Source organism: Sapajus apella, unplaced genomic scaffold, assembly GCF_009761245.1.
Source record: "Sapajus apella isolate SASKATOON/1434 unplaced genomic scaffold, GSC_monkey_1.0 scaffold1, whole genome shotgun sequence".
NCBI lineage: Eukaryota > Metazoa > Chordata > Mammalia > Primates > Cebidae > Sapajus > Sapajus apella.
In genome coordinates, this window is record NW_022436941.1 from 5,959,695 (window position 1) to 5,986,017 (window position 26,323).

General features: G+C 40.9%; 1 protein-coding gene and 1 pseudogene across 2 annotated transcripts in view; one reads left to right on the forward strand and one right to left on the reverse strand.

The window, feature by feature from the left end:
• The window catches only part of DDX46 (DEAD-box helicase 46), a 78,536-nt gene that overhangs the window by 13,066 nt on the left and 39,147 nt on the right, over positions 1–26,323 (reverse strand). Inside the window, exons 14-19 of one of the 2 annotated variants that reach the window (XM_032248933.1) lie at positions 23,325–23,489; positions 22,192–22,354; positions 10,070–10,263; positions 6,216–6,353; positions 5,719–5,868; positions 1,566–1,739 (exon numbers count right to left, since the gene is read on the reverse strand). In XM_032248933.1, the coding sequence (XP_032104824.1) occupies positions 1,566–1,739; positions 5,719–5,868; positions 6,216–6,353; positions 10,070–10,263; positions 22,192–22,354; positions 23,325–23,489 (984 nt within the window). Of the gene's footprint in view, positions 1–1,562; positions 1,740–5,718; positions 5,869–6,215; positions 6,354–10,069; positions 10,264–22,191; positions 22,355–23,324; positions 23,490–26,323 lie in introns of both variants that reach the window. The other variant, XM_032248846.1, reaches the window with a different exon arrangement.
• LOC116553945 lies at positions 12,546–13,949 on the forward strand (annotated as a pseudogene).

Sequence of the window (26,323 nt, forward strand, 5' to 3'; positions counted from 1 at the left end):
AAAAAAAAAAAAAAAAAAAAAAAAAAAAAAAAAACGTGATAATGACTGACTCAAAAGCTTCAAAATAACAAATACGCTTCCAAGAAAAAGGTATCATGAAATATTTTAAAATTACATTTCTCCATTTAAGCCCATGTTTTGTTTTTTTTTTGTTGTTGTTGTTGAGACGGAGTTTCACTCATGTTACCAAGGCTGGAGTGCAATGGCGCGCGATCTCGGCTCACCGCAACCTCCGCCTCCTGGGTTCAGGCAATTCTCCTGCCTCAGCCTCCTGAGTAGCTGGGATTACAGGCATGCACCACCATGCCCAGCTAATTTTTTGTATTTTTGGTAGAGACGGGGTTTCACCATGTTGACCAGGTTGGTCTCGATCTCTTGACCTCGTGATCCACCCGCCTCGGCCTCCCAAAGTGCTGGGATTACAGGCTTGAGCCACCGCGCCCGGCCGCCCATGTTAATCTGAGTCATTTAACTAGGTGTTTGTACATCCAGGGAGTTGTATGCCCAATAACCTACCCAATGAAAGCTTATAAAGAAACAGAATTATTCATACATCTTAAAGGTTTTGTTAAGACCCATCAGAATACTACTACTCTATAAAACTACCTATGGCTAATAGTTAGAAAGTCTAGAACAGGTATAAAGTCCTCAGTTAATAGCACTACAAAAATCATCCAAACACAATTATTTTTAAAAATCCTATGTTGAGAATGTTACATTCTCACAAACTCAATGTCCAGGACAACTTGTTTACTTGTGCTCAACATAATCCTTGAAAAATAAAATCAAATAACTTATTAAAAGTATTAGCTGGTAGGCCGGGCGCAGTGGCTCAAGCCTGTAATCCCAGCACTTTGGGAGGCCGAGGCGGGTGGATCACGAGGTCAAGAGATCGAGACCATCCTGGTCAACATGGTGAAACCCCGTCTCTACTAAAAATACAAAAAAAAAAATTAGCTGGGCATGGTGGCATGTGCCTGTAATCCCAGCTACTCAGGAGGCTGAGGCAGGAGAATTGCCTGAACCCAGGAGGCGGAGGTTGCAGTGAGCCGAGATCGCGCCATTGCACTCCAGCCTGGGTAACATGAGTGAAACTCCGTCTCAAAAAAAAAAAAAAAAAAAAAAGTATTAGCTGGGTACAGTGCCTCATGCCTGTAATCCCAGCACTTTGGGCGGCTGAGGTGAATAGATCACCTGAGGTCAGGAGTTCAAGACCAGCCTGACCAACATGGAGGAAACCCCGTTGCTACTAAAAATACAAAATTAGCCGGGTACGGTAGCACATGCCTATAATCCCAGCTATTCGGGAGGCTGAGGCCAGAGAATCACTTGAACCCAGGAGGCAGGGGTTGTGGTGAGCCAAGATCGTGCCATTGCACTCCAGCCTAGGCAACAAGAGCAAAACTCGGTCTCAAAACAAAAAAAGAGTATTGACTGAGACTTGGAACAAATTACTTAATACCTGAGATCACGCCATTGCACTCCTGCCTGGGCAACAAGAGCGATACTCTGTCTCAAAAAAAAAAAAAAGTATTGACTGAGACTTGGAACAAATTACTTAATACCTGAGACTCGATGCCCAAATTCTTCTGAGCATTGATTCTAAGAGCCAATCTCTTAGCAATTTCTAATTTCTCAGCATTTCCTGCAGTTGGAGCAGGAACACTTGATGTTCCAGGAGCAGCCATATCCTTTACTCTCTTCTTTGAATTAAACATGCTTTCAATTTGCTCATCAATCTAGATCAAAAGGAAAAAAAGGACTAGTAAAAAAACTGAATTAGAAATATCAAATTAGGTTATTCTACAGAAATAAATAAGGAATGTTTCCACCAGCAGGCTGGAAATATTTATGCAAATCCTACTACATAGATCAATGGGAAAATATACCACCTATTTGTTAAAAGTCACATGTCTCATTTCAAAAATCAGTTGTCTATGGTGGGAAGAAAAATAGAAACAGAGAAACAACACTGAATGAACCACTTCATCAGACTCCTGAGAGACCCAGAAACTACATCCCTGTTCAATAAATGAGGAAACATGTGCTGTCAAGACAGAACAGCAAATATGATGCAGCTGAGTTGCCCCAGGGCTCAAGCCTTGAGACCAAATTATACTGCAATGAAAGATGCTGGAAAAAGGGCTATAACTCAAGGTCAGTGGCCAACTAAAAATACAGTCAATAATTCTCAGGGGGAGTAGTATAACATGTTCCTAAGGCAAAGCTCTCAACTCTTCCTAACCCATAAAACGCAATTGGATTTGCCTTAAAAACTGGGTAACTGAACCAGAAAAGGCTTATTCCTTTATTCCTTTGAATCAAGAAAGGAAATAATGCAGGTTGTTTCCCCATCAAGGCAAGTGCAATGATGAAAGCTTTGCTTTGACAGAAGTCACATGAGCCCTACTGCTATGTACATTTCTTTAAAAAAAAAAAAAATGTCTTTTGCCCAACAATGACTACTGATACCACTGACTATAGAAATATAAGCCCCTTCAGAAATTTACATTAGATTAATAAAGCTGTATCTTCTAGATCTCAAATGTACAGAAAAGCTTCTTTAGGGCTTAAAACTTAATTAGGTTAATTTACAAAAGTCTTATACAGAAATAAAAACAGTCCATTTAGCTTTTTGATTTCCCAGGCTCAAAGGATCCTCACACCTCGGCCTTCCGAGTAGCTAGGACCACAGTGTGCACTACCATGTCCAGCTAATTTTTTAAAAACTTTTCATAGAGACAAAGTCTCACTCACTATGTTGTCTAGGAGGGTACTGAGCTCCTGGACTTAAGCTATCCTCTCACCTTGGCCTTCCAAAGTGTTGGGATTATAGGCCATGAGACATCACACCCAGCCTTAGATTCTTCCTAAAACATTCATTACCTATTAAGGGGTTTCAGTTATGGCCAGGCACAGTGGCTCATGCCTATAATCCCTGCACTTTGGGAGTCCGAGGCAGGAGTTTGAGACCAGCGTGGGCAACATGGCAAAATCTCATCTCTACAAAATACATAAAAGTTAGCCAGGTATGGTGGCACATGTCTATAGTCCCAGATACTCAGAAGGCTGAGGTGGAGAATCACCTGAGCCCAGGAGGTTGAGGTTACAGTGAGCCAAGAGCACACCACTGCACTCTAGACTGACTGACAGAGTGAGACCTTGTCTCATAAAAACAAAACAAAACAAAAAAACCAACAGGGGGTTAGTTTATCAACTACTTTTAAAACTCAACATTTACCTGAGTAAAACTGTTTTAAATTAAATAGCATGCGTGGTATTATAATCTGAAAAAATTCACAGAATCAGGAATGGGGGAAGTATACAATGCTAGCTGATAGAGCTAACCTTACTTTTGATTTTATTAATGTTAAGTACTGTTCACATTTTTCATAAAATTACATATTACTTTAACACCCAAAGAAACAATCACTATATTTTATCATAAGATTTCTTTTAAAAAAAGTTAAAAGTACAGTAGTCTTCCCTTATTCACATAGAATATAATCCAAGAACCCCAGTGGATGCCTAAAAACACAGATAGTGTCACACAGACATACATTGTTTTTTCCTATACATACATAACTATGATAAAGTTTAATTTATAAATTAGGTACAATAAGAGATTAACAATAATAAAATAGGACAATTATAACAATGTACTGTAATAAAACTTATATGAATGTGGTCTCTCTCTCTCAAAATACTGTAATAGTTTCAGACCGTGATTAACCTATGGCAACAAAAACCACAGATAAGGGGAAACTACCGTAATGTCAAAAAGTGACAGATGTTTTTAAAACATGGCTACAAATTCATAGTCTTTTTTCCTGAGTGTGGGCTGAACTTAAGGACTTCCTTCTAAGAGAATGGCTGGGCATGGTGGCTCATGTTTGTAATAGCATCACTTTGGGAGGCTGAGGCAGGAGAATCATTTGAGGCCAGGAGTATAAAACCAGCCTAGGCAATATAGTGAGACCTCAACTCTACATAAAAACATTTTAAAATATATATTAACAGGGCATGGTGGTACATCTATAGTACCAACTATTCGGGAGGCTGAAGTGGGAAGACTGCTTGAACCCAGGAGGCAGAGGCTGCAGTGTGCTGAGTTTGCGCCACTGCATTCCAGCCTGGGTGACAGAGCCAGACTCTGTTTCCAAAACAAAACCCACAAATAATAAACTGGAAGTGACTGTGTAATTTCAGAGACTAGTCATAAAAAGCACTAAAGCTTTCTCTTTGCTCTCTCTCCTGGATCGCTCACTGTGAGGAAAGCCAGTTGCCATGTGGGTAAGGACAGGCAAAGAGGTGAAAAACTGAGGCATCCAGTAAACATCGGAGTGAATAAGTCATCTTGGAAGCAGATCATCCAGCAACAGCCAAGCCTGCAGATGACTGCAATCTCATGAGAGCCTAAGCCAGAACTACCTGGCTAAACTGCTGCTGATTTCCTGACCCTCAGGAACTATAATAATAAATGTTTATTGCTTTAACCTGCTAAGTTTTGATTTGTTTCATGGCAAGAGATAAATTTAAAAATAACTTTACTGGCCAGGCACAGCGGCTCACACCTATAATCCCAGCACTCTGGGAGGCCAAGGCAGGTAGATCACCTGAGGTCAGGAGTTTCAGTCCAGTCTGGCTAACAGGGTGAAACCCTGTCTCTACACTCTGTCTAAAAATACAAAACCCCATCTCTACATCTCTGTCCAAAAATATAAAAATCAGCCAAGTGTGGTGGCGGGGGCACCTGTAATCCCAGCTACTTGGAAGGCTGAAGCAGGAGAATTGCTTGAACCCTGGACATGGCGGTTGCAGTGAGCCAAGATCATGCCACTGTACATCAGCCTGGGTAACAGAGTAAGGCTCTGTCTCAAAAAATAAAATAAAATAAAAATAAAAAATAAATACTTTATTACATTTTAAGCTAGTATGGTATCCTCGAAATAAATGGTTTAGGGTTAATGGAACACCTGGGTTCTGGTCCTGACTCTGTGTAACTTCTACTATGGTCCTGGACCTAACATCTTTTCTTGGAGTCAATTTCCTAATGATAAGATCAGATTGAATTCCTGAATTCTAACCATGTTTTCTGAGCTTAAGTTTAGCGTGATATGTCAAAAAATGTTCTGTGATCAGATACGTTGGGGAATTTCTGGGTTTAACTAACAAAGTTAAACAAGCTTCCTTACAGACTTTTCATATCCACAGCCGGGTGCAGTGGCTCACGCATGTAATCCCAGCACTTTGGGAGGCCGAGAAGGGTGGATGGCTTGAGATTGGGAGTTTGAGATCAACCTCACCAAGACAGTGAAACCCCGTCTCTACTGAAAATACAAAAATTAGACAGGTGTTGCGGTGGACGCCTGTAATCCCAGCTACTCAGGAGGCTGAGGCAAGAGAATTGCTTGAACCTGGGAAGTGGAGGTTACAGTGAGCTGAGATTGCACCACTGTACTCCAGCCTGGGTGACAGAGCGAGACTCCAGGTCAAAAAAAAATTTTTTTTCACATCCTTTGATGTGCTAATGAGTGGTCTACATATCAAGAGGAGGGGTACTGGTATGTACTAGGCAGATTTTCCAAAACTATTCTAGAACCATCCTCTCCCAAAGAAGGTTTCCAATGATTAGTTATCTTGACAAGCATATGACAAGACCTCCAGTACAAAAGAAATAATCGCTTCAATTAAGAATGAGAGAATAACCGAACTTACATCAACTGCAGCATCCTCATCATCTGAATCTTGCAGACCAAGAGCTGCTTTTTGTAACTTCTTCCTCTCATTAGCCAAAGCTTGTTCTGTTTCATCAAACTTGAATCCCTTACCAGAGAACCCACTACTCTTTTTAATTATTTTCCCTTCCTTTCAAAAACAGAAAACAAAGAAAGTTAATCTCATGGTAAAAACTTTAATGTTTAGGAATTCATAGTAATAAGATATTTTTCAAGGTGGTGTATGGCAGTGTAATAAACACACTTGATCCAGCATGTAAGGTAAACTAAGAGCTCTACATAGACATCACAAAATACTAAGTTCAAGCAAAAGACAGAATGGCTTTCACTTCTTTTCCCCTCTCTTAAGAGAGAAATAAAAATAGTCCTATCAAAATTTCCAAGTATTAAATAAAAAAAAGATTTCCAAGAATGAAATAGTCAAGGTTAAGTCACATTAATGATTTCTAGAAGAGTAATATGGGTTAAAAAACTCACAGCTTTCTGTTGATCTTTGAAATCACTCCACAGTTTCTCTAAATCAGGAGGCACTGCAGTCCCTGACAACTCAAGAGCTTTAATTATGTCACCAGCATAGCGAGCTTGATCTTCTGTGATAAAAGTATAAGCATAACCCTAATGGATAAAAAAGTGCAATTATTAGACACTAACAAGATGAATCATACCTTGATCACAAGTAAGATAAAACCTGATCCACCTAATAAATCCTCAAGATTGACAACATTACTAAATAATTTAAAAAGCCACAAGAGTTTTACTAAATTACTTAATGGTTCAAAGTAAAATATCCAGGTTTAATATTTTAAAATAACACAAGTAAACTAGAAAATTTCTGATTTCTTCATACACAGGTAGAAATACATGCAACTGGCTGGATGCAGTGGCTCACGCCTGTAATCCCAACACTTTGGGAGGCCAAGGTGGGTGATCACTTGAGGTCAGGAGTTTGCAATCAACCTGACCAAAATGGTGAAACCCCCTCTCTACTAAAAATAGATAAAAATTAGCCAGGTGTGGTGATGCATGCCTGTAATCCCAGCTACGTGGGAGGCTGAGGCAGGAGAATCGTTTGAACCTGGGAGGCAGAGGTTACAGTGAGCCGAGATGGCACCAATGCACTACAGCCTGGGTGACAAGAGGAAAACTGCCGAAAGAAAGAAAGAGAAAGAAAGAGAAAAGAAGAAAGAAGGAAAGAGGAAGGAAGGAAGGAAGGAAGGAAGGAAGGAAGGAAGGAAGGAAGGAAGGAAGGAAGGACGGACGGACGGACGGACGGACAGAAGGAAGGACGGAAGGAAGGAGATGTATACAATTTTACACAAATGCACAATTGTGTGGTCTTTTGCTTTTCCTTTTTTTTTTTTTTTTTTTGAGATGGAGTCTCGCTCTATTGCTCAGGCTGGAATGCAGTGGCACAATCTCAGCTTACTGCAACCTCCGCATCCCAAGTTCAAGTGATTCTCCTGTCTCAGCCTCCCGAGTAGCTGTAATTACAGGTGACCACCACCATGCCTGGCTAATTTATTTATTATTTTTTAAGACATAGTTTCACTCTTCACTCTGTTTTTGCTACTGAGGAGGCTGAGGTGGTAAGACTGCGTCTGGGTGGTAGAGGTTGCGGTGAGCCAAGATTCTGCCACTACATTCTAGCCTGGGCACTGCCAAGTAGCTGGGACTACAGGAGTGACTATAGGTGGGACTACAGACACCATGCCCAGCTAACTTTCTGTACTTTTTGAATAGACGAGGTCTCACCATTTTGCCAGGGCTGGTCTTAAACTCCTGAGCTTAACCTATCCACCCACCTTGGCCTCCCAAAGTGCTGGGATTACAAGCATGAGGCACTGTGCCTGGCCCATTTTCTTTAATATATTCTATTTTTTCTCTTTTTGCTTGCATCTCCTTCCTCTGCTACCTACTACACCAGTCTCACCAAGTTAATGTCCTAGGACATAGCTATCCATATTTTTCTTAAAGATCAATAAAAGATATAAAAATGTGTGTGATACACGTGTGGAAATATATGCTTGATTATATATATATAATAAATTGTCTGGTTGTTTGATTTTTATAGACAAGTTTTGCTGTCACTCAGGCTGACGGTACAGTAGCACAATTATAGTTTACTGTAGCTTTGAACTCATGGGCTCAAGAGATCTTGATTCAGCCTCCCAAGTAGCTGGGACTACCCAGCTGAGTTGTTTTAATATACTTATTTTTGTAACTGTTTCTGAAAAAATGAGACCAGCCAAACCACCCTTCTGGAATTCTCTAAAGCCAAAGGCTTTACATACTCCCAGCAAGTTCTTGGTTCACACAAAAGACAGACCAGAGTTGGGAGTAGAAAACTGGTTTGCTATCTTCACAAAATAATCTGACCTTGCTGGGTGCAATAATAGCTCCCACTGGTAATCCCAGCACTTGGGGAGGCAGAGATGGAAAGATAATGAGCCCAGGAGTTTGAGGCCAGCCTGGGCAACACGGCAAGACCTTATCTCCACAAAATTAAAATCTCGCGGTGGCTCAAGCCTGTAATCCCAGCACTTTGGGAGGCCGAGGCGGGTGGATCACGAGGTCAAGAGATCGAGACCATCCTGGTCAACATGGTGAAACCCCGTCTCTACTAAAAATACAAAAAATTAGCTGGGCATGGTGGCGCGTGCCTGTAATCCCAGCTACTCAGGAGGCTGAGGCAGGAGAATTGCCTGAACCCGGGAGGCGGAGGTTGCGGTGAGCCGAGATCGCGCCATTGCACTTCAGCCTGGGTAACAAGAGCGAAACTCCGTCTCAGACAAAAAAAAAAAAAAAAAAAAATCTCACCCAAACAGTCGTCTGTTAAAAATTTTAAAACAGTTTAAGATTTTAATTCACAAATATCTAAACAGCCACCACCTTTGACCTATGGTGCTTTTGCACTGCCCCTGGTTACAAATATTTACATTTTTATGGCATTACGAACATATAATAACACACACATACATAGAGAAGGAGAGACAAAGAGAATATGTGACAGAGCCCAAATAGTATACAATTTTTAGTATACGACCCTTTACCAAAAAATTTTCTTGACTCCTAATAGGTTAAAAGAATAAATACCATGCCGGGCACAGTGGCTCACGCCTGTAATCCTAGCACTTTGGGAAGCCGAGGTGGGTGGATCACCTGAGGTCAGGGGTTCAAGGCCAGCCTGGCCATCCAGGTGAAACCCCATCTTAAAAAAAAAAAGAAGAATAAATACCACACTACTTATTAAATGTGTACAAGCAGGTGAACTAAATTCTATGTGCATGAATTTTTCTCATCTATAAAACAGAGTAATATTATCTACCTCAAAGGAAGTTTTAAGGATAAAAAGAGATTATACATGTAAAACACTTAAACAGTACCTGGCAGATAATACATTATCCATTAATGTAAGCTATGGCATATTAATACTATTTACTGCTTTATTATGCAATGTACAGGGTTAGAAAATTAAATACATCAGAATCAATGACTCCAACAACAGAATAGTCTGCTGCTTCTAGAATAAATGAGTTAGGTCTATACAGTTTCTAGAATACAGGTGAGTCAAAAATGCAAGTAACATATATATGTATGACTGATAGAGAAAGAGGTGAGTAGGAGAAATTGGTAGGTGTGGAGATGGGTATATTTTATGATCCCATGTTTTTTAAAAAAGATCCTGAAGTATAATAATTTATGTGTATGTGTATACAGATGGTCCCTGACTTACAATGATTCAATTTATGATTTTTCAACTTTACCATGGTGCAAAAGTGATACACATTCATTAGAAACTGTACTTTGAGTATCTATACAACCATTGTTTTCACGTCCAGTACAGTATTCAATAAATTACTTGAAATATTCAATACTTTATTATGAAATAGGCTTTGTGTTAGATGATTAGGCCCAAGTTTAGGCTAATATAAGTGTTCTGAGCATGTTGAAAGTAGGCTAGGCTACTATGATGTTTAGTAGGTCAGGTATATTAAATGCATCTTTGACTTACAATGGATTTATCAGGACACTGTAACCCCATCATAAATCAAGGAACATCTGTATAGAACTTTTTAAGCATGAGGGGAAAAACCTAAAAGGGAACACAAACTGTTAACAGTATCTGCCTATAAAGAGCTGCTAGGTATCTGATAATCTGAATAATACTTAGAACTGTACATGTACATAAATTATGAACATCAACTACTCTTCACACTGTGTGGATTACAGATTTTCAAAATGTCTCCGTAACTCCTAATGACTCCTTAAAATACTAAAGAAACTCCTGTATTTTAATATAATGGTGATCAATTATAACAAAATGATTTTACCTTGTTGCCTGCTCTTCCAGTCCGCCCTGCTCTGTGCACATAATCCTCATAATGATTGGGGCAGCTATAATTTACTACAAGAATCAGATGTTTCACATCTAGACCTCGGGCAGCAACAGAGGTAGCCACAAGAAGTTTGCAGGTCCCATTCTTAAAGTCATTTATGATGCTATCTCTGTCATATTGATCAATGCCTGCAAGTAAAGAGTTGTAAAACATGTCCAAATTAAATTTCCCATTTCTTCTGACAAAGAATCTAAACTCAGAATAAGGAGCAAACTGACACATCCAACTCCTAAAATATAGAAAATAAAAGACTAAGAAAATTAATGGCAAGATTAAAGGTTATTGCTATTAATTCATTTATGAATCTTTCAACTCTGATCTTGTATTGTCCCCTTTCTTCTATATAAGGCTTATATTCACAAAGGCGCAATATCAGAAACTAACTTAACCTGTTTGGGAGCCAAAGGGAGAAAAGGCAGAAACGTTCAGCCTATACTGACAAGATTTAGATCTTTCTCCCTTCCCTGTAGGCTATTTAGAGCCTTGCTACTCAGTTTTGTCCAAGGACCAGAGCAGCATCACCCGGGAGGTCAATGCAGGTAGATCATGAGGTAAGGAGTTTGAGACCAGCTGGGCCAACATGGTGAAACCCCATCTCTACTGAAAATACAAAAATTAGCTAGGCATGGTGGCGTGTGCCTGTAATCCCAGCTACTCAGGAGGCTGAGGCAGGAGAATTGCTTGAACTCAGAAGGTGGAGGTTGCAGTGAGCTGAGACTATGCCACTGCACTCCAGCCTAGGCAACCAGGCAAGACTATATTTCGGAGGGGGAAAAAAAAAAAAAGAAAGAAAGAAATGCAGAATGTAGGGTTATACTCCAAACTACTAAATTGAAATCTGCACTTTTAACAAAATCCTTCAGTGATTATCACAGGCAAATTAAAGTTTGAGGAATACTGGTTTAAATGTACCCAACTGGATCTCTCTTAAATAAGTGACCCAAAGAGGTTTAGTATTAATGATAAAACAAGTATAAAATACCAGAAAGTTCTATTACAACATGCCCAGGCCACAGAATATTTCATGATGAGGTTCCCAGGAAACTCTGGTAATAGAGAAGGAAATAAGATAAATTCTCAAAGCTTAAAACTCCTGCTTTCATGGGAGATTTCACAGAAAATATGGACTTAACATACAGACTGTTTAGCATGTAAATAATTACCAATATTAATTCCTACTACTACCTACAATTTTAAATGCACTCTTCAAGGATTTAAATAAAGTATTTGAATCACTGTCAAAGAAAGTGGAATCTAACACTTTACCAAAAAAAACACCCAAGAAAATGTAATGAAATCAGTATCAATATAAATTTAAGTTTGTAATTTGAAAATACCAAAACTTTTACTTTAGCCCAAGGTATCCTGACTACTAACATAATCACACAAAACTGATTCGTTGGAATTGAATACAATATGCTAACTCAAACAGCATATGGAATATCAACCCCAAAACCATGAACCCCCTTCCTTTTTAAAATAACCCCAATTTTGTTCACATACTAACCCAATACGTGGTCAGGTATACATCAAATGGGAAATGGGCCTAATCCCAGTCTCAAAGAGTGAATCAAGCTTAGAGTAAACCAGCCCTTCTCTAATGTTGTTTTCAGGATTTTTTTTTTTTTTTTAAAGGCAGAGTTTCATTTTTGTTACCTAAGATCTTGGCTCACCGCAAACTTCCACCTCACAGGTTCAAGTAATTCTCCTGCCTCGGCCTCCCCAGTAGCTGAGACTACAGGCAACTGCCACCATGCCCAGCTAATTTTTGTATTTTCAGTAGACATGGGGTTCCACCATGTTGGCCAGGCTGGTCTTGAACTCCTGACCTCAGGTGATCTGCCCAACTCCCAAAGTGCTGGGATTACAGACGTGAGCCACCATGCCTGGCCTTCATGATGTCTTTACACTCTTAAAATCAATAGGGAATCGAACCCAAAGAACTTTAGTTTAGGTCTTATCTATCAATACTTAATGTTTGAGAAATTAGAACTGAGATGCTGGGCAAGGTGGCTCACACCAGTAATCCCAGCACTTTGGAAGGTCAGGAGTTCAAGACCAGCCTGCCCAATATAGCGACACGCCGTCTCTACTAAAAATACAAAAAAATTAGCCAGGTATGGTGGCGGGCGCCTGTAATCCCAGCTATTCAGGAGGCTGAGGCAGGAGAATCAGCTGAACCTGTGAGGCAGAGGTTGCAATAAGCTAAGAACGTGACACTGCACTCCAGCCTAGGCAACAAGAACAAAACTCCGTCTCAAAAAAAAAAAAAAAAAGAAAGAAATTAGAACTAAGGAAATTTTTAAATACTGGATTTGTTTAAAAGTACAGTTCCTCTTCCAGAGGCGTTGCCTACAGGCACTCAGAATGGTCAAGCATTTGATATACTGCCTGTCATAGGCTTTCTACAATGCAGCCTTTAACAAAACTAGGCTGTCTGGAATCCCTGGTAATAGAATTATTTATCTTTATACCAAGAAAGCTGGGAAAGCACCAAAATCTGCAGGTGGCATGTGCCCAGCGAGACTTCAAGGGGTTTGTGCTATGAGACCTAATGTTCTTACATGAATGCCCAAAACAAAAAAGCATGTCAGCAGAGCCTATGGTGATTCCATATGTGTTAAATGTGTTCATGACAGGATTAAGCATACTTTCCTTATCAAGTAGCAGCAACTCATGGTGAAAGTGTTGAAGGCACAAGCACAGAGTCAGAAAGCTAAATTTTAAAAATGTTTTGAATAATAAAAATTAAAAGACTAAAAAAGAAACACATAGGTTTCACAAGCTGACCTCGAACTCCTGGACTCAAGTGATCCACCCGCCTGGGCCTCCCAAAGTCTGGGATTACAGGCATGAGCCATCGTCCCCAGCCTAATTTTTTAAAAAAGTATCACCGAATGGACAGGACAGGGGTGCTGCTGAGTCAGACTCAAATTCGGATAACAGTAAGAAGAATTTCTTTGAGGGGGGCGTAGATAATGAGGAAAGTGTGATTTTGACATTGGTCCCAGTTAAAGATGAACCAAATATGGAACAAATGGAACCGAGTGTTTCTTTAACTTCTAATGTCAAACTGGAAAACCCTAAGAAATACAATCAAGGTAATCTACTTCAAGCAAATGAACAATTTACAGCTCCACGAAAAGCCAGATGAAAAATACAGGCCCCTCCCTTGCCGACCATTTTGCCTCCAATTAATAAGGTGTGCCATGACAGTTTGCGGAACTGGTGTCAAGAACTTGGTTTGAATACAAAGGGCAAGAAAATAGAAGTTTATCTGAGGCTACATAGGCATGCTTACCCTGAACAACAGCAATATATGCCTGAAACGTCACAAGAGACCAGAGTATAGCAATGTTCCAGGAAATGGAAGGCAGTGACGAAGACAGCAAGGCTTTAGAAAAGTTTTGAAATGAATGAGAGAGCAGAAAAGACTAATACAGTTGAAGTGATAATTTCAGTGCAGGAAGACATGTTGGCATCGTGGGCAAGAATTGCTGCAAGAGCTGTTCAGCCTAAGGCTGTGAATTTATGTCTCATTCATGTTTCTGCTGAGACCTTTTTGATGCAAGCTTCTGGTATCAGGTGGTGTGTGGTCCATGGCCGACTTCTCTCGGCAGACACAAAGGATTGGGTATGCCTGCAGTTTCATGCAGGTCAGGCCTGGGTGCCTATCACTCACAGGAGGATGATTTCTCTCTTCTTGTTACCTGCTTGCATTTTCCCATCCCCAGGCATAGAAGATAATATGTTAGGCCTCAACTGTGCTAAGAGGAATAAGATGATGAAAAGATTAATAACAATAGAGAAGTAGCAATGACCTGCTTGAATACAATGTACTAGAGAAGGAGGGAATGTACTTTCAGACCATGGATCCTATTATGAAGGAATAGAAGAGGAGACAATTTGAATGAATCCTTGTGATCTACAAAACAAAATCATAGTGACTAGGACTCCACAGTGAAGATGGTTGACTAGTGACACAGCCCCATCTAAAGGGCCTGTTTCTGTACACCTGAAAACCCATTAAAGTCACTGCAATTAGCAAAAAAAAAAAAAAAAGAAAGAAAGAAACATATAGCAATTACATGTTAAAATAAAAAGGATATTTTTGTGAGAAATAACTTTTCCAAAACAGTAACATAATTTATTAAGACAAATGAGCCAGCTGGGCGCAGTGGCTCAAGCCCGTAATCCCAGCACTTTGGGAGGCCGAGGCGGGTGGATCACGAAGTCAAGAGATCAAAACCATCCTGGTCAACATGGTGAAACCCCAACTCTACTAAAAATACAAAAAATTAGCTGGGCATGGTGGCGCATGCCTGTAGTCCCAGCTACTCAGGAGGCTGAGGCAGGAGAATTGCCTGAACCCAGGAGGCGGAGGTTGCGGTGAGCCCAGATCGCGCCATTGCACTCCAGCCTGGGTAACAAGAGCGAAACTCCGTCTCAAAAAAAAAAAAGACAAATGAGCCAGCCCAGGCAACATGGCAAAATCCCCTCTCTAAAAAAATGCAAAAATTAGCCTGATGTGGTGGCACGTGCTTATATTCCACGCTCCTTGGGAGGCTGAGGTGGGAGAATCACCTGAGCAAAGGGAGATCCAGGCTGCAGTGAGATGTGATAGTGCCTCTGCACTCCACATTGGGCAATAGAGTGAAAACCTATCTCCAAAAAAAAAAAAAAAAAAAAAGACAAATGGTACTGATTTACATTTTTGCCAATCTTTTTCAAGTCTGGCTTAATAGAAGATAATTGGAGTGTCCTATCTTCTGTATTCAATCTGTCACAATATACCATGCCATTTAGCCCCCGGCAAACACTATACATTAATGAGAATGAGAGTGAAAAAGGCAAATAACATCACTGGATTATCATGAAAATACATATAGCCTCACAAACCTCCTGACATCTCAGGGACTCTCAGAGGTCCTAGGATAATACTTTTTATTACGTTCGGCTAGGCTCAGTGGCTCATGTCTGTAATTCCAGCACTTTGGGAGGCCAAGGTGGGCAGATCACCCTGGGCAACATAGCAAAAATCCATCTTTAAAAAAATACAAAAATTAGCTAGGCATGGTGTCTCGCGCCTGTAGTCTCAGCTATCCAGGAAGCTGGGGTGGGAGGAGAGATTGAGCCCTGGAGGTTGAGGAAGCAGTGAGCTACGATCCCACACCTGCACTCCAGCCTAGGAAACAGAGCAAGACATTAAGACGTTGTCTCAAAAAAAAAAAAAAAAAAAAAAAAAGAATCATTTGTCATTCTCTTTGCCTATGAAAGAGGCTTAAGCATACGATATGATACAATCCTGGCCAAAAAGATAAAAGGAGTATTAAAGACAAGCATTATGGGAAACAACTTCGTTACTATATAAAAACACCACATTTCCAACAACGTAGGAGAAACTCATACTGGACCAAGCCCTCCGGCAGATAACAACTATGAATTCTGGGCAAAATAAAGAGTAACTACATAGAGACACCAGAGAGTGACTAAAAGCAGCAGAGGAAGAAAGATGACGCTTGGAAGAAAGTATTGCACTGGCTACATGTAGAGGATTGTATTTATTTACTTACTTATTTCAAACTCTTTGGTTAGGGGCAGGCCTTGCACAGACCAAGCGAGGAAGTCAAAGCTTGAACAGAAACTCACAGTCTGACAAGAGAAACCATCAGAAAGTGTTCAAAACAAACTGTGGACTGGAAAACAGAGGAGATAAATCCTGAAAAGAATGGAGCAGAAATCAACAACTGTGCATATATATGCTGCCGACATATGTGGCTGACCCCTAAGGTACAAATTCATGAGGCAAAATCCAAGCAGTTGGAATGAAAAAAAAAATTAAGAGATTTCAAGGCTGGGCCCAGTGGCTCATGCCTGTAATCCCAGCACTTTGGGAGGCCGAGGCAGGTGGATCACCAGAGGTCAGGTGTTCCAGACCAGCCTGGCCAACACGGTGAAACCCTATCTCTACCAAAAATACAAAAATAAGCTGGGCGTGGGGGTGTGCACCTGTAGTCCCAGCTACTTGGGAGGCTGAGGCAGGAGAATCCCCTGAACCTGGGAGAAGGAGGTCACAGTAAGCCAAGATTGTGCCACTGCATTCCAGCGTGGGAGACAGAGCAATCTTCATCTAAAAAATAATAATAAAATTAAAAAGTAAAATAAGAGATTTCAGATGCTGCCTATTTAAAGGATGACAGAGTTTTGGTTCAGCCAAGTTAATGCCCTATTTGGAAACCACAAAAAAAACCACAAAAACAAAACAATGCTTGAGGGGAACATCAGAGAATTGAGAATTTAGAATCTCTACAATGGATCATTTACAAAGTCCAGTATACAAATGGAAATTACTAGACATACAAAGAAAGATAAAAACCATAAAACAAAAATCAAGAGAAAAGACAATCTACAGAAACTGACATCAATATGACACAGATGTTATAATTAACAAAGATTTCAAAGCACATATTATAATGATGATCAAGACTTTTTAAAAATGCTTACAAGGAATGCCTAAAACATCTAGTTAGACAAATAAGAAAATGTAAAAGAGAACATATCTGTAATTTTAGAAGTAAAAAGGAATACAGTAACTGAATTCAAAAATTCACTGGATGGGCCTAACAGAAGATAGGAGATGATCCAAAAAAAACCAGTGAGGTTGAAGACAGGATCTAAGAAATTATCCCAGCCAGACACAGTGGCTCACGCTTGTACTCCCAGCACTTTGGGATGCCGAGGTGGGTGCATCACTTGATGTCAGGAGCCTGGCCAACACTGTGAAACCCTGTCTCTAATAAAAATACAAAATTAGTTGGGCATGGTAGCGTATGTCTGTAATCCCAGCTAGTCAGGAGACTGAGGCACAAGAATCCCTAGAGCCCAGGAGGAAGAGGTTGCAGTGAGCCAAAATTGCGCCATTGCACTTCAGCCTGGCCAACAACAGCGAAACTCTATCCCAAAAAAGAAAAGAAATTATTCAATTTGAAAGACACAAGGGGGAAAAAAAGGTTGAAAAATACTAAATAAAGCATCAGTGATAGAAGAGACAATATCAAGAACTCAAACATATACATAACTGAAGAGAATAAAGCAGGAAAAAAAAAAAACCCTGAAGAAATAACAACCAAGAATTTCCCAAATTCAGAACAGGACATAAATTTACAGATTCTAGAAGCTAAATGAACCCCATACAGAATAAATAAAAGTAATAGCATCCCTAGATATAGTCACCATATGACCCAGCAATCCCATTCTTTGTTATCTACCCTAGAGAAATGAAAGCCGACATTCACACAAAATCTTTTATTTGAGTAACAGCAGCTCTATTCACAGTTACAAAAAAATACCAACCAACCAAAATGTCCTTAAACAGATGAACGGATACACAAACAGTGATAAATCCATACAATGAATACTACTCAGCAATAAGAAAAAAATAACTACAGGCTGGGCATCATGGCTCAGGCCTGTAATCTCAACACTCCAGAGTTTGGGGTGAGAGGATTGCAAGAGTTCGAGATCAGCCTGGGCAACATGGTGAAATCCCGTCTCCACAAAAATATAAAAAAATTAGTTGGGCATGATGGCACATGCCTGTAGTCCCAGCTATTCAGGAGGCTGAGGTGAGAGCAGTGCTTGCGCCTGGGAGGTGAAGGTTGCAGTGAGCCAAGCTGAGATAGCACCACTGCACTCCAGCCTGGGAAACAGAGAAAAACTATCTCAAGGGGAAAAAAAAAAAAAAAGAATAAACTGTGCAAGAACTTGGATGCATATCAAAGTCATTAAGCTGAGTAAAAAAAGCCAACCACAAAAAGTTACAAAATGTGGGATTCCATTTGCAAACTTTTTTTTTTACTGAGACAGGGTCTCACTCTGTCTCCAAGGTTAGAGTAATGTGGCACAATCTCGACTCACTGCAACCTCCGCCTCCCAGGCTCAAACAATCCTCCCGCCCACCTCAGCCTCCTGAGTAGCTAGGAGGCTAATTTTTCATAGTTTTTAAAAATTTTTACAGAGATGGGGGTCTTGCTATGCTGCCCAGGCTGGTCTCAAACTCCCAGACTCAAGCAATCTGCCCACCTTGGCCTCCCAAGCTGGAATTACAGGCACGAGTCACTGCACCTGGCCTGCAAATGTTTTTAAAAGAACATGAGGCCAGGTGCAGTGGTTCAGCCTGTAACTCCAGCACTTTGAAAGGCTAAGGTGACTGGATCATCTGAGATCAGGAGTTCAAGACCACCTTGACCAACATGGTGAAACCCTGCCTTGACTAAAAACACAAAAATTAGCTGGATGTGGTGGTGCATGCCTGTAATCCCAGCCACTGGGGAGGCTGAGGCAGGTGAATCGCTTGAACCTGGGAGGGAGAGAGGTTGCAGTGAGCAAAGACGGCACCATTGCACTATAGCCTGGGCAACAAGAACAAAATTCTGCCTCTGAAAGAAAAAAGAAAAAAAAAGAAAAAAGAACAAGAACAAGAACACATGAGTGGTTGTCAGGGGTTATGGATGGGGAAAAGTACCTTTATAATTAATTACCTTTATAGAGACGCATGAGGGAGATTTTTAGGAAGTGATGGAACTGTTCTGTAACCTGATTATGGTGTTTTCTGTGGGATGTGGCTAAAGCAACCAAAATACTGGAAGCAGTCCCCACCCTCAGGGTCCAACAGAAATGACTAAACTGGAGGCGGGTGCTGCTTCCAGATGGCGAAATCCCATCTCTACTAAAAATACAAAAATTAGTCAGGTGTGGTGGTACATGCCCGTAGTCCCAGCTACTCAGGAGGCTGAGGCAGGAGAATCACTTGAACCTAGGAGATGGAGGTTGCAGTGAGCTGAGATCCCGCCACTACACTTCAGCCTGGGTGACAGAGCAAGACTTCATATCAAAAAAAAAAAAAAAAAAAAAAAAAAAAAAGTGGCAACTCGAGGCGTAGGGACAGAGATAAACTGAGGGAAATTTCTGAGATGGAATCTCACTGTTGCCCAGACTAACCTCAAACTCCTAGACTCAAGCAACTCTTCCACCTTAGCCTCCTGAGTAGCTGGGACTACAGGCATGCAACACTGTGCCCAGATTAGGGTTGTATCTTAATAGGTGTTTAGGTTTCACAGCTTATATGTATTTGTGAAAACTCATCTGTGTACATTTCACTAGTTTATCTATAAGATGTTTTTTCTTTTTCTTTCCTGAGACAGTGTCTCACTTTTGTTGCCCAGGTCAGAGTGCAACAGTGCAATCTCACTTACTGCAACCTCCATCTTCCAGGATTAAGTGATTCTCCAGCCTCAGCCTCCTGAGTAGCTGGGATTACAGGCAGCTGCCACTACACCTGGCTAAGTTTTTATGTTTTTGGTAGAGACAAGGTTTCACCATGTTGGCCAGGCTGGTCTCAAACTCCTGAGCTCAAGTGATCCACCCACCTTGGCCTCCCAAAGTGCTGGGATTACAAGCATGAGCCACCTCGCCCAGATGACTTTTTTTTTATAATATTCACAAATTTTGCTGTAGTCCCAGCTACTTAGGAGGCTGAGGAGGGATAATTCCAAGAGCCCAGGAGTTCAAGACCACCCCGGGCAGCACAGGGAGACTCTGTGTCAGAAAAAAAACAAGTTTTGAACTAGTGTTAATGATATACATATTGACATGAAACGTGATAACCTGCTCTCCAATTTATTTGAAATGTGTGAAAAACTAATAAAAATTGATGTGTGGGTAGACAATGAATAGTAGCTAAAAAGAGGATAAACAAATATAGTCATCCCTCAGTATTCTGAGGGGACTGTTTCCAGGACCCCTGGCAGATACCAAAATCCTAGGATGCTCAAGTCCCTTATATAAAATGGCATAGTATGCCCATATCATCTACATTGTCCTGAAAACTTTAAAAAAAATCTCTAAATTACTTAAAACCTCCTATTACAATGTAAATACTATGTATTAATAAATAGTTTGCATACTATATTATTTAGGGAATGACAAGAAGAACAGATTTTGTGCACGTTCAGATTCTGTTCACAAATTTTTTTCCAAAAATTTTCTATCTGCAGTCTATGGACAGAAAGGGCTGACTCTATATACATACAATGGAATATTATTCAGCCTTACAAAGGAAATCTGACAAATGCTACAACACAGATGAACCTTGAAAGCATTTTGTTAAGTGAAAAGGGCAAGTCACAAAAAGACAGAGAATGTATGATTCTACTTAAAGGAGGTACCCAGAATAGGCAAATACATAGAGACAGAAAGCAGAATAGAGGTTATAAGCAACTGCTCAGGGGTGGGGGGAAAAGACTTGTTGCTTAAAATAGTAGTTTCTATTTGGGGTGATTAAAATGTTCTGGAAACAGACAGTAGTGAAGCATTGTGAATGTACTTAATGTCACTGAATTATAAACAAAAAATGGTACAGTCTAAGGCCAGGCATGGTAATTCATGCCTGTAATCCCAGCACTGTGGGAGGCCAAGGCAGGCGATCATCTGAGGTCAGGAGTTCAAGAACAGCTTGGCCAGCATGGCGAAACTCCGCCTCTACTAAAAAATACAAAAAAATAAGTCAGGCATGGTGGCATGCACCCACAGTCACAGGTATTCAGGAGGCTGAGACACAAGAATTGCTTGAACCCAGGAGGTAGGAGGCGGAGGTTGTATCGAGCCGAGATTGCACCATTGCACTTCAGCCTGGTTGGCAGAGCGAGACTGTCTGAAAAAAAGTAGGAGAGGGGAGGGGAGTGGGACTTTCTATGTAGTGAATATTTACCACACACACAAAAAAAATCATTTCCAAACATTAAAAGTTAACCAAACACAAATCTTCAAAAGTCCCTTTAATTTTATCCCATATGAAGCCTGTTGGAAGTAGACTGTATTTCAAAGATGACAACAAGGTATGTCCTATTCCACATGCTTTTCTGCATATGGGATGATACTCTCTCATCAACAGGTGACATCTATGCTTCCATTCCCTTGAATCTGGGACAGTGTGGTAGCCAACCTATTGTCTATGGCAGAAATGAGGGCTCTGCCAATTCCAGTATCATCCTTTTCCTACTGGCCAGCTTCTGGTTCTTTCCTCTTGGCCAAGCAGCCTCATAGAGAAGCCCACAGGGCCTGGACCAAGGCCTAACTGAGCTCCCAGTCAAGAGCCAGCATCAATTTGCCAACCACATAAAGTGAGGTAAATTGGTAGGTGATGTCCAGCTCCACTGTGTCCCAGCAGGTATAGCATGAAACAGAGACGAGATGTACATGGTGAGCTCTGCCCAAATTGAAGATTCATAAGCAATGTAAGTAACTATTGCCAGTAAATTTTGGAGTGATTCATTACTAAGCTATTCAGTCAGAACATTTAGCAAATGAGAATAATTCAAACTATATCTATTCCATGTGTTTTGTGGGTTTTGCAGTGGCATGATCTTAGCTCACTGCAATCTCCGCCTCCCAGGTTCAAGCAATTCTGCCTCAGCCTCCCAAGTAGCTGAGATTACAGGCACATGCCACCATGCCTGGCTAATTTTTATATTTTTGGTAAAGACAGGGTTTTGTCATGTGGCCAGACTGGTCTCGAACTCCTGACCTCAGGTAATCTGCCCGCCTCGGCCTCCCAAAGGGCTAGGATTACAGGCATGAGTCACTGCTCCTGGTCTGTGATTTGTGTTCTAGTTCCACACATATGTAACAATAGCAGTATCACAAGAAATTAAAATGTTACTTTGAGATTTGAGTAAAAGCTCCTTAAAGTGAATCATGAAAACCTACAGATAGCATGAGCAATGGACAGGGTAAAACACAGAGAAAAGTTACATGTAATTCCTCCATAGCTGATAAAGGGTGATAGAATTTGGTCAAACCAATGTATGCCTGTATGATTTTCTTTCTCTTAGATGAAGCAAAAATTATACTTACTCCCACAGAGCACAGTTGAGTAAGAAGTGATATAAACTTTAGTTCTGAATTATAGAGAACAAAGTAAACATCATTTAGAACACAGCACAATGTTTGTCAAGTACGAAATAGATATTTTATGTGTGAATCAAGTTAATAATTACCTCCATGAAGAGACATGCAAGGATAAGATGCTCTCATTAAATCCTTCAGAAGACCATCAGCATGTTCCTGCTTATCCACAAATATAATGACAGATCCTGACTCTTGATAATGGCCTAGAAGCTCAAGTAACTTCAAGAATTTCTTTTCTTCTTCAATCACAATCTGAAAGCACCATATTGTACCAAGTTAATGGAGTGAAAATGCAAACAGATCCCTTGGACAGAAATATTCATTTTATTTGTGGTGAATGAATAAATGACAATATCTTGCTATATCTTTACCAAGGGCTAGGAAAATGTTAATTTTAATTGCAAATAAGAAGAGCCAAAAAGAATTGTAAACTTTCTAGGTGTAAGAGTCTTGCAAATGTAGGCATATGATCATCTGTTCTCTCTGGCTCTTAATTTCATATCCTAGTAACCAAGAAGTAAAACAGGTATGTGACATTTCTTTTTCCTTTGTAGAGACAGGGGTCTCACTATATTGCCCAAGCTAGTCTCCAACTCCTGGCCTCAAGTGGTCCTCCTACCTTGGTCTCCCAAAGTACTGGGACTACAGCCATGAGCCACCATGCCTGTCTGGAATGTAACATTTCTATGTATCAGCTCACCATTCACCACTTGCTACTTCTGGTGAGAGAAACTAAAACGAACATTTAATTTTGTCTTTAAAGAGACAGGGGCTCACTATGGCTAAGGTGCTATTCACAGGTGTGATCCAGCTACTGATCAGCACAAAAGTTTCGACCTATTCTGTTTTTTTGCCCTGGGCTGAATATCCCATCTTTAGGCAATCTGGTGGTTTCCCTGTTACCAGGAGGTCACCACACTGATGCTGAACTTAGTATGGACAAAGATCAGCATAGTGAACTACAGCCCAAAACTATGAAAAATGAGAAGCTGGGTCTTCAGGCATACACCACTGCACCCAGCAAAAAAAAGAGCATTTTAAATAGCCAGTTCCATGGAACAGTATAGTTAAGTGTATCTGGTAAAATACTGAAGGCTACAGTAGTTGTATATGACTTCATTTTAGAAATTATCTTGCCTACCTCACAAACAGTGATCTCAAAAGGGTTACACATGCTATCTAAGTATCAAGGAAACTGGGGTTTCCAAAGTATAGTACCCACCACTTGCTGCTCCACGTCTGAGCAAACCACACTCCTGCCTCCAACCTGCACTTCAATAGGTTTACTCAGGATTCTGCGAGCCAAAGCCTCCATAGCTCTGGGGAAAGTAGCTGAAAACATAACTGTCTGTCGATCAGGACGAACATTATCCACAATGCGCATGACCTGAGAAAAAGAAAACATTTCATATAAATACAGTAAATATAGTCTTCAAAGCTTATGCAATGTTAAAAACAAGTAAAAGGAACTTTTGAGAACAACTATCTCAGTTTTGCTACTCCCACAGTCTCTCAATCTCAAGAAATGACAGCCCCACATATGCTTAGGCCAAAAATGTAGAAGACATCTTTGATTAATCTGTCACTCATCTTACAACCAATCCATCAACAAATACAGTGGTCTATCGTCAAACTATTAACTAGGATACAACCAGCTACCACTGTTTTCCTTCATTTATTCAATACATTTTTATTAAAGACCCATCTTGAATCAAGTACTTTTCTAAGTACTAGGAATACACAATAAAACAGACAAAAAGAGGAGGATTCTGGGAAGTTGGCACACCGGAAAATCACCAGGAACCTGTATTCATACCTAGACAACAATTGTGCTGGTAGAATCTGTCTGATGTAACCACCACGGAACTCTGGAGTCTACGGAAGATTTGCAACTTCCTGGGAAAAGCTTGGAAGATAAATTGTGGCTAATTTCCACCATTTTCGGCTCTTAGCACAGTAAGAGTTAACCATCCCCCACATATAGCTCCACAGAAGGCAGGCATGCACGTTTCTGAAGCAAACTGTACACAGCTTATAGGAGCCAGGGTGGTGAAGAAGAACTCTGTCCTCCAAATATGGAGGATCTATGCTCTGATTAGTACTTCTGATCACAGAGGTGAAGACAAAGAGACATTGGCTGTTATTGTTGCATTCACACTCCCCAAACCACTACAGTCCTGGGCCTCTCAAGCTGAAGTGATTACCAGGGGATTTAAAAGCCTAATGCCCCTTCCCTCTGCCTTAATTTTTCTCCTTTTGACAGCCCAACATTAAAGACTAGGACATTTAAAAACAAATGAATATCCAGAAAAAATTACAAAGTGACAACACATAGAGAATGGCACAGGCTCAGAAAACACATGAGATGACCTTAAGTTTACACCTCAGGGCAATCCTTGCCACAGACCACCTACAACAATCAAAAACAAAAATAATAAACAATAACAGTAATAGAAAACAGCAAACCCTAGGGAAGGGGAGAATCTGATTCCCAAGTTACCACATTACTAGATTCAAATGTCAGTTTTCAGGCTGGGTGTTGGTGTTTCAGGCCTATAAACCTAGCACGTTGGGAGGTCAAGGCAGGCAGATCACTTGAGGTCAGGATTACGAGACCAGCCCGGCCATCATGGTGAAAGCATCTACTAAAAATACAAAAATTAGCTGGGCATGGTGGCCAAGTAATCCCAGCTACTCGGAAGGCTGAGGCAGGAGGATCACTTGAACCCGAGGGGGCAGAGGTTGCAGTGAGACACTACACTCTAGCCTGGGCAACAAAATGAAACTCTGTCTCAAAATAAATAATAACTCTCAATTTTCACTATTTTTTTCAATATAGAATTATTCCTGGAAGCACACTACTGCTTGCCAACTCCTCTCTAGGTAGAAGTCAGCATGCAGCTTTGTATTCAATAGAACCAGCTTTGATTTACATCACAGTGTCCTTTTGTTGCTACACCTCCAAATGGTGATGCATGACACTGAAACCTTACTGTTTTTTAATCTATGAAGCTTACAAAATAATCACAAACTAACCAAAATTTTCCTCTTTTTTCTTTTTCTTTTTTTTTTTTTGAGACGGAGTTTCACTCTTGTTACCCAGGCTGGAGTGCAATGGCGCGATCTCGGCTCACCGCAACCTCCGCCTCCTGGGTTCAGGCAATTCTCCTGCCTCAGCCTCCTGAGTAGCTGGGACTACAGGCACGCGCCACCATGCCCAGCTAATTTTTTGTAGTTTTAGTAGAGACGGGGTTTCACCATGTTGACCAGGATGGTCTCGATCTCTTGACCTCGTGATCCACCCGCCTCGGCCTCCCAAAGTGCTGGGATTACAGGCTTGAGCCACCGTGCCCGGCCTCCTCTTTTTTCTTGAGACAGGGTCTCACTCTGTCGCCCAGGCTGTAGTACAGAGGCATGATGTTGGCTCATTACAGCCTCTGTCTCCCAGGCTCAAGCAATCCTGCTACTTCAGCCTCCTGAGTAGCTGATACTATAGGTGCATGCCCACCCCCCGGCTAATTTTTATATTTTTTGTAGAGAAGGGGTTTCACCATGTTGCCTAAGCTTGTCTTGAACTCCTGAGCTCAAGTAATCCACCTGCCTCAGCCTCTCAAAATGCGGGATGATAAGCATACATCACTACACCCAGTCTCCGGCAGGTTTTCAGTTATCAATAAACAATTATTCAGCATTTCTCTCTCATGTACTTATATAAATGTACATTAACCACATACATGTACATAAGCACACAGACAGAAATACATGAGAGAATGTTGAATCAATCATTTATTTTGTTTACATGTACTTATGTATCTATATGTACTTATGGCAAAGGAAGATTCACAGGGCCGGGCGCGGTGGCTCAAGCCTGTAATCCCAGCACTTTGGGAGGCCGAGGCGGGTGGATCACGAGGTCAAGAGATCGAGACCATCCTGGTCAACATGGTGAAACCCCGTCTCTACTAAAACTACAAAAAATTAGCTGGGCATGGTGGCGCGTGCCTGTAGTCCCAGCTACTCAGGAGGCTGAGGCAGGAGAATTGCCTGAACCCAGGAGGCAGAGGTTGCGGTGAGCCGAGATCGCGCCATTGCACTCCAGCCTGGGTAACAAGAGCAAAACTCCGTCTCAAAAAAAAAAAAAAAAAAAAAAAAAAGAAAGATTCACACTTGGACTTTCAATGGAAAATGTTGTTTTGAACACACTCTACAAGAACTTGGTTT